Raw genomic sequence first — 15,476 nt, 5'->3', positions numbered from 1 at the left:
GTTTCCAGAATTGTATGGAGGGCCTGCCCCCATCCGTCCCCTCCAGCTTCTCTCCCTGCCCCATCCAACCCCCCCATCCCCTAACTGTCCCCCACCACTCCATTGAACCCCCTCTCCTTCCTGACTGCCCCCCCAGAACCCCTGCCCCCATTCAACCCCCCTGTTTCCCACCCTCTGACCGCCCTGTCCCCTGACCACCACCCTGAACTCCCATGCCCTCTATCCAACCCCCTCTGCTCCCGCCCCCTTACTGCGCTGCCTGCAGCACCGGTGGCTGGCGGCGCTGCAGCCGTGCCGCCTGACTGGAGCCAGCCAGATCACTGCGCAGCACAGAGCACTGGGTCAGGCCGTGGCTCTGCAGCTGCGCTGCCTGGCTGCCCAGAGCATTGCACCAGTAGCTCAGTGAGCTGAGGCTGTAGGGGAGGGGGAACAGTAGTGGAGGGCCTGGGGACTAGCTTCCTGAGCCAGGAGCTCAGGGGCCGGGCCGGAGGGGCCCGCGGGCCATAGTTTGCCCACCTCTGCATTAGAGCCTCTGTGAGGCAGTTTATGAACTCCAGATGAGTTGCATAGTTTGCAGTAGTAAAATCAGTATTTGTTTCTGTTATTTTTACCTTTCGATGCAACATTTTACATATGTTCTCAGGTGTGTCACTGGATGTGATATAGTGTTGTGTGAGGGCATCTTTTGAGTCAGTGTTCCCCTTTACTTTCCATGCAACATTCTTGCTAAGAGATAACTGCTTCCTACAGGTTTCAGAGTGGTAGCCGTGTTAGTCTGTATCAGCAAAAAGAACAAGGAGTACTTGTGGCACCTTAGAGACTAACAAATTTATTTAAGTATAAGCTTTTGTGAGCTAAACCCCACTTCATCGGAGGCATGTTAGTCTCCAAGGTGCCACAAGTACTCCTCGTTCTTTCTGCTTCATACAGTTTTTCACCTGTCTCATGTATTCAGACTGTGTTTCATGGATGCTTTTGGCTTACTGCAGAAGTAGGTGTTCTTCTCGAAATGCATGCATTGGGACCTAGAATAAGGCAAATCTTGGTCACAGCTGGCACTTGTCCTGGCATCTTGAACTTTTCCTGATGCCCAATACACTTCCTCTCCAACCTTGCCAAATTCAGGTTATGGGTGCATTTCTTATAGCATATAAGGTGCCACAGAATGTTGTGTTTAAGTCCTCTGCAGTGGCATTCTCCAAAGATTCAGCTACTAGACAGTATTATTAGTCTCCCATTGATGCCTAAAAATGGTCAAAACCAAAGTAAAAACAAGGAGCTTTAATAAAATACTTTGGGATTATAATTATATTATGTAACTATGTGCGTACCATTTGCAGATGGATTCCCGTAATTTCTGGCTGGATGCTGGCATCTTAACCAACCTTGTTACAACTTTTGGGGGCATAATAAAGCTGATGATCAGTACCAGTAAACAGTTTTTTGCTGATGTCAGATCATCTTGAAGCATTCCTTCCATTTATAATCATCTATAACAATAAAACAATCAGTTATGTTCTGAACATTAACTGATAAGAGTCAGTTGAGGGCCACACTTTAATTTTGCAAGGGCTGTATGTTTGATGTGACACTGTTAAACTACAAATAAAAATGTAAAATAGTAATGTTGATTTTTTTAAAAAACATTTTCTTGATTATATATCTACATAGTTGTTCTGTGTTTGTCATGTTTGGTACATGTTTGTGTTTATGGGAGAAGGGGCTTTCAAATGATACTCAACTTCAGCCATTTCTGATGACACAGTATTATCCAAATTTCCATCAAGCAGAGAACTTGGAGCTGGGGGAGTGGGCAGCAAGTCCCCCTGCCCAACACTACAGGGTGACACCAGGGAATTTATAATTCTGGAGCTTTTATGAATCAAATGACACCTCCCTTACCTTTTGATCGTGAACTTGCTTGGAATTACACATGCTTTACCTGGTCCTTGGCAATTCTAAATAAAATGTTTTGGGATGATTGCAGGCATTGGCCTATTTTGAACAGCTGAAGATCTCCCAAGATTCTTGGCAGGTCTGTGCAGAAGCATTAGCCCAAAGGATATACAGGTAATAAACTATTTTTATGGATTTATAGTTATTCTCAAAAGTATTCTGAACGCTGTGCTTCTTTATGGCTTTTTTTGTTGCTAATCAGATTGTATAAATGGGTTTGATTTATAATAAATCTGTTTTAATGTGTGCACATAACTACTTTTTTAGTGTTTTTGTAACTGACCCTTTCTGTCATCGATTTAGAACTCTCCTATAACTGGCTCCATGCCGAAGCTACACATAGTGTAAGATTTCCACCTAGAAGCAGACTTGTTGTTAAAGTTGGTCCAAATTATTTGGCAGTTTGACATAGCTGTTTTAAAAACACACAAAAAATGAGTAGTCTCAGTGCTCTTCTATAATCAGGGCTGCATTTTTTTTTTTTATGGGGAAAATGCCATTTTATATATCAAAATGGCAATTTTCATAGGGAAATTAAATCTTCATACACACATTTTTGCCAAATTCAGCTAAACAATGCTTTGAAGCATTAGCAGTGTTTCATTATGTACTTGGAGAAACAAAATTTCCACTCCTTAGGTTGTTGGAATTTTACTTTGAAAAATTCCAAGGCTTACTGAAGGCTACAGCAAGCCAGTGGTGAGTGGGCGCCAACACCACCTTATTTTAAACCCACTTTTGTGCTGAGAATAGGCCACACTGTTTCTCATGAAATTATTACTGCACCCTTAATATGCAGCAGCAGATATGTATATATATTTTAACTAAACACCTCTGTTTTAGATTTTAAATTAATGAATTAATGTATCCGCAGAACTGAGGTTAGGGCTTAATAAATGTCTCGTTATGATGAAATAGCTTATGGTGGCTTACTACTTCTGTATGCCACTTCTAGTAACGTCCAGTGATCTGAGGCTTAGAAGAGCATGCAATGGTGGTTAAAAACAAACTCTGAAAAATTGGCATTTTGAGACTAAATTTGCCAAATATAGACTGACATTTTTCAGCAACAGATGGCCAAAACAAGATCCTTCAGAGGGTACTTGTAAAGATAAATATGGTCAGAACACTTAATTATATACCACAGTTAACCAGGTTGAGGGACATTTAACATGTTAATTTAAAACATTAAATCGGGTGTTTTTTGTTTGATGTCTAGACACAAACTGACTGCCAGATCTTGCTCAGTGGGATTACTGAACATGCTTTGTGCAGTTGACTTTCTTATACCACTGAACTCTGCTAGACTGAGGGCAAGATGCAGCAAATCCTGTGGTATATGTTACGCTCCTAAAAATCCTTTGTGAATGACACAACTTTGTGGGATAGATAAGGTAACTTTGAAAAGCTGCATTAAATGGCATTTAACTTGTCACTCTAGGCTGGTTACTGCCAGGTTCTGTGGCTGAAGTATCATTAGCTTGCTAGGCATTTCATCAGAGTTTGGATGTTGAAACTAGAAAAGAAAAAATTGTTTTAAGTTGTATTAAATGTCCTTGGATTGGCTATTTTGGATATTAATCACATCTTTAAATTTGCTTGCTTTTTGTAATTGCCAGTTCTTCTTTAACTTCAAAATGCTCTACAAAAAATAAATTCATTTAGAACCCTAACATTTCTTTAAAGTATGATTTTGCGATTAATTTGCTTCTAAAAGTAACTTTTATCCTACTGCATAAAATGTTGAAGAGTTAATGTCCGCAATAATAAGGGGCAAAACATTTCAGGAATATTAATTTTTTTTTTTGGTATTCTGCTTCTGCAGCACTCCCATTTCTCACCTCCTTGAGTGAAAAAACATGTTTGGAAATAGACCTGCTGATGACCTAGCCTGTTTGAGTTCTAATCTATCAGTTTTTAATTTCTTGTATGTACACAAGTTTTGAACTTTTAATGTCATGCTAAAATCTTTCTCCTGGTATTTGCCATTTGGGAGAATATTTGTTACACTGTAAATTATGTGAAATTCAGTAACTCAAGAATAAACCATGAGAGGGAATGGAGTGTTTGCTCTGCCTCAGTACATAGTGTATCATGAGAGGAGTAGAGCCTTTTATTGCCCAAGATGGAACAGCTAGGTACTATACTCTGAAATGCCTTACTGGGATTAAAAATGTGATTTTTATTTAAAAAAAAAAAAGTTAAAACTAAACTCTGTGCTGTTGGTGTCTTTAATTTTTTTGTCAAGAAAAATAGGTTATATTGGCATGAGATAACTATATCGTCCCACGTTCAGTGATGATTTTTAGCTTCAAATTATTTCTGTTACTGTGGAACATGTTGGAGTCTTCAGACTGTCATAATTTGTTTTAAAGTTCTCTTGACTGTCATTACAACCCCTCTCCAGTTTTAACGGCCAGCTACAGCTTTCCTTTAATGGTTCACTTACAGTGATGGTACTCCAAACTTTTCAGAACTTGTTTATAAAAATAGTTGAGTTGGTTTCCACCTCTCAATCACTTTGTAATAAGTGAAATTAAGCACTAGGTGAAGTACAATTGAAAGCTGAAGCCAGGCTAGTGGTTGCTATTTGTGAACCATCCCGACCATTACGTTCAGTAGTGACTCAGCTGAAGACTCAAGTGGATGTCGTCATGATGGGTTTAAAATTTTTTTGCTGCAAGGAGCTGGAATTAGACTCTTATCTTTTGCAGCATAATATAAAACAAAAAAGCTTTTAACTCTGCATGAAATTCTGTAAGTAAAGCACCCCTTGACTATGTGCTATGGTTAAAATATAACAATTGAATAAATGAGGCAATATAACAAATGAGTTGTTAAAAAGGAAAAAAAAATCAAAACTGGTTGTATGTTTGATAATGTGTATTTGTAATGACTGTGCTCATTTTCATGTCTGGTCAAGTACTCTGAAATTTTTGCAGCAGATAGAACTGATTTTCTTCTCTATAGTAGAGCAGTTCTTCTTCACAAGAATCGATAACTGATTGCACAGTTCCAGGAGCGTATTCTTCCTGGAGAAATGGGCTGCAATATTTCCATTGTGTTGATTGTGCATTTTCTCTTCTAATTCCAGTGATGATCACATCAAGTTCTTCTGCTTTCAAGTTATAGAACATCAAATTAAATTCAAGTGAGAAACCCTTTTCTTCTTATAGTAATAGTGTATAGAACAATTGTTTTCCCGCTCAATCTGTGGAAAGAAATTAAAAGCTTTATCAGTAATATTCAAAATATTTTTACTTAAAAAAGTAGACAGTGGAAACTTGGTTATTCAAACTTTTAGCCATTTTTCAGTTAGTTATTTTGGCTTTTTACGACAATGTATATTAATTGCATTGAGAAGTCTGCACTTGGCCATATACATTCTATTTTTCCCATTAAACTTACATAAATTAACTTCTATACCTGTATGTGTTGTATTTACTACTGTTTTTTGGTCTTTGAAGTGATAGTTTTTGTTGGAGATACTGTAGGTTTGGCTTATGTTGTTACTTTTTTAAATGTAAAATTATTCTTAAATAGTGGGGAAATACATTTATTTATGAAGGTGTTTTGCTTCAAATTATGATACTTTTATTTGTGTGTTTTATTTTTATATATCTTTAATTCCGTATCTTACGGTAAGTTAATCAGGACAAAACTGAATTTAGCAACAGAGAGCAATGATAGTGGTAGTTGAAACTACCCTTCGGTCCTTCAGTATTAATGTCAAATGGGATAACTAATGGCTTTGATGTAAATACAATATTGTAATAACTGCTCACAGTTAAGGAATAACCACAGTTAAGACAGTGAATTAATTTTTAATGTCTAATGCAATTTAATTTTCATTTGAATCTTAATTAAAAATAGTAATCCCAGTCAGCATAGACAAATTCCCTTTTTTTCTTATATGTCTTAAAGGTGATATTAGAAGACTGGGAGGAAGTACAATTGTGTAGTAGAAAAGCTATGGCAATCTGACACAGACAAGTAAAATTATTCCCATATGGTGCAGAATGGCTTTCATTAAATAGGTTACTAGAAAGTATTTTAAACTTTGATTTAGAACACTAATATGCAAACAGTTAAGAGAATTCCTTCTGTGGTAAGATTTTATGTAGATTGCACAGAACAGTCTGTGTATGAAGGCAGTACAGATGTCTAAGTAATTTAGCTTTTGCCTTTTTAATCTTTGGAACCAGAAGTAAGCAAACTAACAAGATATAGGATCAGTTTTGATCAGAATGATTTGTTTCAGATATTCTGAACTTACTGAAGTCCAACAGCAGCTAATCAGGGAAACACTTGTAACGTGGCTACAAGCTCAGGTAAATGTTTTTTCTTTTACAACAATTAATAATGTTCAGCAGGCTTATTCGGGGTTACTAACTGTTACCAGATTAAAGGTTTGAAACTAGGTGTAAAGCTTGCTTCCTATGTACCCCATAAAAAGATAAGCTACCTGATAGAAAAATGTATTCAGACATATGATTGACATTATAATTCTTCAGGTTTTATATTTTTTTAAAACTCTTGTTTTGAAAACAAGTTTGTAATTAAATGTGCTTAAAATAATGTTGAAATTGTTATCTCTGCTTTTATTCCTATCGTACACCTCAGTTAAGAAACCAGTTATGCCAATTCTTTTGGAGCATTACAGATTTCTTTTTTAGGGATATAACTCAACTTCCACTATTCTCTCATTGCCTGAAGTTGGGAGCATCCTTCTTCCTCTTTTGGAGACTCCTGTCCATCAGCCCTAATTTCTGGCTATTGGGAGGGTGGGAAAAAGTCATATAGAGACAAAAAAGATTACTTGGTCCATCTGTTTGACAATGCACGATACGTCCCTGGTATATTGAGTAGTAGTTTGTCCAGTGTAGCTTTAAATGTCAAGCAATACAATTTCCAGAATTTTCCTAGGGATACTCTGCCATGATCAAATAGATCATTGCGAAGAAGACTTTTTGAATATTCCCTTAACTGCACTCCCAATTATCTCCCTCTGTTTCTGCACTAAATTATTTCTCTCCCTTCTTGAAACACGTAACCTTTTGTAAACTGTTATCCAATATCACAGTGATAGGCATGATATAAATGCCTACATAGAACCCATCTTAGTCAACACTCAGCCAAACTCTAAATATTTTAACTCTTAATTAAATCTCTCCACTTTTGCTGCTCTTCACTAAACTTCTGAAAGAAGGTGCAGTTGTTTCATGGTGTATTAGTCTTATTATTTTATTAGAGATTGAAGTTAGACTTGTGGGGTAAATGGCAGGATCACTTGTCTTTCCTCTCTTGAAAAGATATTCCACCTTTCTGATTTCACCTTCTCCATTGTAGACCAGGCACAGGGGCATACTTCCACCTTACAGCAGTTGATACACATTTATTAGTTAGTGTTCATTTCGCTCACCTCTTGCGCTCTCTAAAATTAGTTATAGCAAGTGGCATCCAGTATCATGCTAGTAGCTTGCTTGAAGTCTGCTAATATGGGTCAGTGTACCTAGTTAGTTTCCCTTTGCAGAAGGCTGCTACATGCTAAGGAGCTTGTGAAGGGAGATGAGGAGAAAAATGTATAGTAGAAGGATGGTGGAATTTGGTACCTGCCCAGTTCGTTCTCTGAATAAAGGAGAATTGGGAACAGCTTCTCATCACCTGCAAAAACAGCAGCCAATTGGGGTAACAAAGCACAAGTTGAGAACCAAGTGGTTTTTGTATTTGTAAAGCTCTTTTTTTCCAAACCATCAAGATAGCCAAGATAGTATTTGCTGTCAAAAATTACATGATTTCCTTTTTTCAACTGCACAGAGTACCTTTATCCATATCATATAGGAAGAATATTGTCACCTAAATGGTCTTTAAACTGAATCTTCTTCAAAAGCATTAATAATGTTTAAAATATAAGATTATTGGGGGGGAAAGTGTTTTTTTGGGTTTTTTTGCACACTTGTTTTATTTCACATAATCTGCATGACTGTGAAATGGGAGATGGTGTTTGCGTTGATTAAGTACAGGGGGACAACGAAATCAGTCAGTTATTCTCTTCTAATGTGTAAAAGAAATATAAAGAAAATATTTTATTTCTCCCAGATGCTGAATCCCCAACCAGAGAAGACTTTTATTCGCAACAAAGCAGCACAAGTCTTTGCATTGCTTTTTGTCACTGAATATCTCACAAAATGGCCCAAGTTTTTTTTTGATATTCTATCAGTAGTAGACCTTAACCCTCAAGGAGTAGATCTGTACCTCAGAATCCTTATGGCTGTTGATGCTGAGCTGGTAGACCGGGATGTAGTTCATACATCAGAGGCAAGTTATGTCATGTTTTTTATGTTGCAACATATTAATATTGTTTGGGGCTTAAGGACTGTTCATCTTATTTGCAACAAAAGGGATTCTGTTCTTCACCAGGAGGATTCTGCCTTAAAAGAATTACAGGGTAGTTTACATTCAACAGCTGTGTGTATAAAACTTTATAAAAACCTTTCTTCATGAGTTCTTAAATTTCAATCAAAACAATTAGTGTTTGAATTTAAACAAACTCTGTAATGTTTGTGACCCCGTAACAGCAGCATTTTGTTTGTGCATGAGAAGTAGTGTGGGAAGTCTAATGGACTATTGTCCACTTGATGTTTTTAAAATTGATTAATTTTTAAAATGTTCCAGTTTCTGATGAGGCATCACTTATAATTCTTCATATGTTTTTTTAAAAATAGGGCTTGGAAGTCTTTCTGCTTCCCTTTTTGGCATTTATAAGTGTCTTTTCAGAAAAGGAAATTGCTGACTGGAAATTGTTTTGAATTACTGTATGTATTGGTTTTGTCAGCAGACGGGAAAAGTAGTTGCAGTTTTGGGGCTACCAGCTTTTGAGTAAGCTTTTAAAGTTAATAAGCAGTAGGAAACAAAATAAGGAAAACATAAATGTGGATTATGAATATTTGCATCTTTCAAGGACATGAACTGTTCCAAGTGTTTACATTTGATAGTGAATGTGCAAAAGCGACTAATCTATAAAAAGATGAACATGTGCTCTTGCTGTATTTATAGGAGGCTCGTAGAAATACTTTATTAAAAGACACCATGAGAGAACAGTGCATTCCAAGCCTGGTGGAGTCGTGGTACCAAATCTTACAAAATTATCAATATACTAATGCAGAGTTGACATGCCAGTGCCTTGAAGTAGTTGGAGCTTATGTCTCCTGGATAGATTTGAGTCTGATAGCCAATGAAAGGTAAGGATTCTTTTTCATTAGAAATCTTTGTCTTTCTGATAGTATTTTTGTATGCAGTCCTGTCAGTGGCATGGTAATATGATTCTTACAACAACCTATGTCAAAAATCTGTTCTGGAAATACAAAAAAAAAATTGTGCCACCCAAACTTCCTGTTCTAAGTAACTTTTTAATACTTGCTGATTTTTCGGCAGTGGAGAGAGATTTCACAAAGCAATGTAGGCCATAGTGTTAGATGGGTCTGACTACTACGTTTATAAATGACACACGCTATTGTCTAGATCTACAAACCACATGCACTATATAGGCTTTTAAATTAATTTAAAGTGAAACTACATTGTAAGTAGGAAAACATACAAATTATATGACTTCGCTTACGCATGTGATGATGTAGTGTGTCTATATATTAACTTGTTTTCACCTTTCTAGGTTTATAAATATGCTGCTAGGTCACATGTCTGTAGAAGTTCTTCGGGAGGAAGCATGTGACTGTTTGTTTGAAATTGTAAATAAGGGAATGGACCCAACTGATAAAACAAAACTGGTAGAATCTTTGTGTCAAGTGTTACAGTCTGCTGGTCTCTTCAGTATTGATCAGGTTAGTAAACTGGTATTTTGGAGATAAGTCACACAGCTACATAAATAAGATTTGATGATCAGGGGAATAGAGGGCTTATCTTCTGAGGGGACTCTAGAAGAGCTTGGCTTCTTTAGTCTAACAAAAAGAAGACTGAGGGGGATATGGCTGATTGCTCTAAATGCATTAGGGGGTAAGTACCAAGGAGGGTGAAGAGCTATTTAAGGTAAGGACAAAAACAAATTAATATCAACTGGCCATAAACAAATTTAGGCTGGAAATTAGAAGGCTTCTAACCATCAGAGGGGGTGAGGTTCTGGATCAGCTTCCCAATAGGAGTTGTGGGGGTAAACAATTTTTAGGAGTTCTGGACAAATTTGAGTACAGTTTTATGTTGGGTTGTTTGTGATGGTAAGGGACAGGGCTCAACAGCCCTGCAGCTCACTTCTGGTTTGTCTTATGTTCCTAAAGCTCATGCCTTGGGGTTTCAGCCGGCCACCGGCAGGGGTCCAGAAGGGATATTTTTGCCTCAGTGTATTCCAGGAGGGTTTTTACCATCTTCCTTTGAAGCATCAAGTATGGCCATGGTTAGAGATGGGAGATTGTGGGGTGTAAGCCAGTGCTCTGAGGTGGGAGAGCCAGATGCCCCCTGGTAGGCGGAACCAGGAAGATCTCGGCCACTATGCTGGAACTGGAAGGGTGGTACAGGAACAGGAAGTGCAAAAGGCAAGCCCTGCAGCTCAGATAAGCAGTATACCCTAGGGAGATGGAGGACGACCTGGGCTTCAGATACACCCTGATAGGAGGAAGTGGCCCGGGGCAGCCATCTATGTGGCTATGCTGCTGGCTGACTCTAGGTCAGCCTGTTGCGGGCGGATCCCCTCTGACCCAATGGCAGACCACTGTTAGGGCCCTGGGATGGGATGTGGCAGAGTCGGGTGGGCCCGCGTCCCCCTACCCTCTGCCACCCCACCTTTGGGCTGGCAGCTTCCCCATCTCCAGCCAAGAGGCCTGGCCTAGTTTATGTCTGACAAGCTAGGACCGTAGACTATTTGCTGGCGCTCAACCCCTGCCGGCACCTTAGGCTCTTTGTTTGGTGCCCCACCCTGCCTGAGGGCCTAGGCCTCTGAACTATTTGTGGCTCTACCTTGCCTAAGGGTTGGAGCCAGAGATGGATGAGTTCTCCCCTTTACTTAGATTGTTGTTTCAGGAGCATGTCAGCAAAGGGGCGTGGCCTCCCTCAGAGACTGACAGTGAGGGAGACCCATACATGCCGACATGCTTACAGGCACCAAGCATTCTCTCAGGTGCTTGGCTGGCTGGTTCTTGCTCACATGCTCAGGGTCTTAACTGATCATGTGGGGATTAGGAATTGACTATAGGGGGTGTTTGCCTTTTTCTGCAGCATGTGGGTATAGGTCACTTGCTGGAATTATGTGAGTATACCTCAATCGCTTCCCTGCCATTGCAGGGGCCTTGAGCACAGGTGCAGCTTGATTCCTCCTGTTCTCTACCTGTGGCACATAAGTCTAGTCTCTTGAGGGCTGTAATACTTTAGTCTCATTTCAGTTGCAGGGTTTAATGTGTGGGTGATGCTGTCCTGTTATGTACAGGGAAGTCAGACTGGATGATATAGTGATCCCTTCTGGCTTTGAGCTCTGACTCTAACATTTTTCACCCTGCCTCGCCTTATTTATTTTTTTCTCCTCCTCCACACCGCCCCGCCCCCAATTCTGTACTCTTCTAATTTATTGTGTCATGTGTGCTTATTTCCTCTCACGTAGGGTTTGAAAATGTTACCAGACACTTAATAGTCAGAGAAATAAACTTACTAGCAAAAGATGGGCTCCCTTTCGTCAGAGCAATGCTTAGATGAGAACCCAGCCTCCTTCACCCAGCTATAGAGAAAGGAGAAGATGCTGCAATTCCTGCTCAAGTTGCTGTCATTGAGTCTCCAGTTCTAAGTGTCTGATAAACTGGAAGCCTCTCCACTATTCCTCCCTGGCTGCTTGAAGGCAGAAGGAGCATTCCTGCTTTCTGTTCCTCATATGCTAGACTCTAGAACAGGGGTTCTCAAACTTTTTATCTCCATAACCCCATTTTGAGACTTACTGTTTTCTGTGACCCCAGACAGCAACCTAGTGACCAAGGAATCCAGGTAATTTGGATGTAGGCTGTTCTTCCATCTGATGAGATGCTCAGCTCAACCATCACCAGTGTGGGAGGCTGAATAATTTTGTTGTCAGCCAAGAACTTGCAAAGCTGTGGAAAGGATTCATCGTTTGCCTTCAAAAGATTATTCTTCCGAAAAACAATTGTTTTCATTAATCCTTTTCTTTGATCACTAAGGTAAAGGATGTGAGCTTTCCTTGCAGACCTGTATTCAATTCGTTCAGTTTCTCAAATGTGTCTGTGAAATAGACAAGAAGGCACATCTTGCTTTGGTCACATAGAAAATTCAGTGAATTCATTCTTTGTTGTCCATTGCACAGGTATGCAGCTTGTCTCAGTTGAAAAAATCGTCTCAGTACTTTTCCTCTCGAGAGCCAGTGAGCTTCAGTGTGGAACATCACATCATGATCAGACCCCATGTCTTCACATAGTTTTCCAAAAAGGCATGTGTGAAGAGGCAAACACTTGATGTAGTTTACAATAGATGAGACCTGCTGCAAAACTTCACTTAGCTCTGGACTCAAAGGTTTAGATGCCTTTTGTTCTCTGTGAATCATGCAGTGAGTCCACACAGTAGACAGAGCAACTTTCTTTATCTGTGCACTCAGACCCGCTTTGCGGCCTGCCATAGATGGAGCTCCGTCTGTGCAAAAGCCCATCATGCAATCACATGGGATATTTTTGTCTTGCATGTAACACATCAAGCATTCAGTGCACCATCTCGTGTCTGGGAAGATGGAGGCCCAGAACAGAATGTCTTCGAGAGTTGCATCCTCTCATGTGCATTTCAGAAAAGCCAAGAAATGTGCATCACGACCCTCTGTGCTCACATCAACAGGAAGAGCAATAACTTGTTTTTTCAGATGTTTTCCCTGATCTGCTGCTTTCATCTCAACCCTTTGCTTCATTGAGCTGTTGGAGAGTGATCTGGCTTTGCTTGTTTGCCTCACTTTCTCCACACATTTTCACCATATCGATTGCAGCTGTCAAATCCAAGTCTCTCCTATTGTGTGAAGCTTCTTGGCCTATGCAATGTGGTAACTCACCTCAAATTATGCCTTTTTGAGCAGGGCCAGAGACTAACATGGCTTTCTTGAATGGTACTTGTTGATGCAAAAGTTCTTTTCAGCGCAGGAAAATGACTTTGATTTTCCTGTGTGTTCCTTGTGAAGGATTTCCAAGTGTCATTTAAGTTAGTTAGGCTTCTTGCTTTCAGTTGTTAACACTGTGTGGCATAACAGCCATTTTGGCCTTTCTTCATTCTTGACAAACACTGGTGAAGCCATACTCAAAGAAAGCCTTGTCATATTTGCAAGCATGTGTCTTGCACTCTTGGGTTTTTTGTTCGTAACTGTATCACTAGACTTACTGGTGGAGGTTGAAGCAGATACTCTGTGTAAAAATGGGTCCATTGTACCTCTTATCACAAATCAGAGGAATTCACTGTTAAGCAAACGAGACCAGGATTTAGGAAGGTCCTGTGTGGTGACAGTAGAGCAGCAAGGTAACAAGTGACTTAAAATGATTCTTTATTAAGTACCAGCAGGATATTCAAAGTGGCATAAAAGAAGATATGGGCCCTGCATTAAGGAGTTTGCAAGCCGCTGCAGATTCCCATCTAAGAAAAGGCTAGCACAGATACCTACCAACTCAAGCACAGAGGATACTCTGTTAATAAGGCTGCTGTCCACAGATAAGGATCTTCTGGATTAAAGTCTTTCTGCTGGATGCTTGCACAGCCAGCTGGTGCAAATGGCAAAATAGTATCCGCAAATCCAGCATGTCCAGACCTATTCCACAAACGCTGTGTCAGGAGGCTGTGATTTTACAAACTGGTGGCCTCTGCACAGCATGGCCTTACATGCACTGTATGTGCGAGGTCACTCTGTGCAGGAGCTGCCATTTAGTAGACCAAATGGCAGCCTTCTGGTACGGTGTTCATGGAGCGTGTCTGGACATATTTGGGGGAAGATGGCATATTGCCGGCTGATTCTGGCTCGTTGGACCTGCGACCCCATTTGGGGTCACAATCCACAGTTTGGGAACTGCTGCAAGAGCCTCCAGGCTGCTGCAAGGATGATTGGGGAATTCCAATATGCAAACCTTCCCTCAGTTGCTCTAAAGAGGATCTCTACTACTCTACCCTGATCCAGTGTGTAATTTATAATGTGCTTTAGAATGAATGGCTTTATACATATGTAAAACACTTCATATCTGTAATGAAGGATGACAATAAACACATTCCTTTCTGAGAGGTCTTCTAGCTCTTTTACTTGAAGTGGGTTGATTCTGCAAATACAGAAACATGTCTGCTTTGTTTATCTTCAGAAGAGAAGAGTTCATCACAGTGTGTTTTTAAAAATGTCTGCCAGCTATTTATTACTTTTGGGTATGAACTTTTCCCATAGAAATCACTTGGGCTTGTGTACTTAAAATTATACAGATTTCAGGGGAGTGAATGTATAAGTAAAATCGCTTTTCATTTTGAGGTAGAAGGAACAGGGAGACTAACCCGGGAGAGGGAATTAGTTATAATAATGTGATGCTCAGTTGTTGTATTTTTTTTGCATTGCTTTAATCTTTGTCTCCCCATTCCATCACGGAAAGAACAAACCAGGCAACCACTGTGCCAATTTAGGATACACATATGCTACTTCCTTACGTGGCACTATGTACCTATAGGAGACAATGCATAGCACTGCCCATGAATCTATACTGCTTTGGGGAGTTGGAGCTTTGAGTCTTTGCTACTATTTCTAATCAGATCCCTATTCTTCCTACAGGAAGATGATGTGGATTTTCTAGCCAGATTTTCTAAGCTGGTCAATGGAATGGGGCAAGCATTAATAACTAGCTGGACTAAACTGGTAAAGAGTGGAGATATGAAAAGTGCTCAAGACACCCTGCAAGCTATTGAAGCGAAAGTGGCCCTAATGTTGCAGCTGCTAATTCATGAAGATGATGATATCTCATCTAATATTATTGGGTTTTGTTACGATTACCTTCACATCTTGAAACAGGTAATTTAAAAAAATATATATGGCAACTTATTTTCTCCCTAACTTAAGAACATTTACTTTGCATGTTAGGTTTCTTAAGGAGTTTACTTGTTATAAAAATACTTTGTAGCTTGGTGTTTAACACATAGTAGCTCTGGTTTATTGGTTTCTGAACATACTGCTTATGTACAGTTGTTTGTAGAATTTTGGAGAAATGAGATTGGGTGAAGTTTTGTGTTCTCCTAAAAATATGCTTGCAAGCATTAGCAGTGTTGTAAAGAAACACATCGTTATTCCTTTAACTATTAGAAAGTGCAAACTTGATGAGAGATAACATTTGAAATGTCTCATTACAGCTCTCTGTGCTTTCGGAGCAGCAAAAAGCTAATGTAGAGGTAAGACTAGTTGAAGTTCCTTCTTAGCAGAGCTCTAATTTGATAAGTATCATTATTTTTGGCAAATGTGATCCCTAAAACTCTTCAGAAATACAAACATTTCCCTTTTTATTAAGACTACCTATTTTATACGTTAG

At 39.4% G+C, this 15,476-nt stretch overlaps 1 protein-coding gene across 2 annotated transcripts in view; it reads left to right on the top strand.

The window, feature by feature from the left end:
- XPOT (exportin for tRNA) overlaps positions 1-15,476 on the top strand; it is a 66,586-nt gene that overhangs the window by 23,696 nt on the left and 27,414 nt on the right. For both annotated transcript variants that reach the window (XM_084631252.1, XM_084631251.1), the window contains 8 exons: positions 1,988-2,070; positions 5,051-5,107; positions 6,218-6,287; positions 8,056-8,274; positions 9,013-9,197; positions 9,626-9,794; positions 14,729-14,965; positions 15,301-15,339. In XM_084631252.1, the coding sequence (XP_084487378.1) occupies positions 1,988-2,070; positions 5,051-5,107; positions 6,218-6,287; positions 8,056-8,274; positions 9,013-9,197; positions 9,626-9,794; positions 14,729-14,965; positions 15,301-15,339 (1,059 nt within the window). The remainder of the gene's footprint in view (positions 1-1,987; positions 2,071-5,050; positions 5,108-6,217; positions 6,288-8,055; positions 8,275-9,012; positions 9,198-9,625; positions 9,795-14,728; positions 14,966-15,300; positions 15,340-15,476) is intronic.

The sequence above is a fragment of the Lepidochelys olivacea genome (genome assembly GCF_965140295.1).
Source record: "Lepidochelys olivacea isolate rLepOli2 genome assembly, chromosome: 1".
Taxonomy (NCBI): Eukaryota; Metazoa; Chordata; order Testudines; family Cheloniidae; genus Lepidochelys; species Lepidochelys olivacea.
This window is presented reverse-complemented; position numbering and strand designations above follow the sequence as displayed.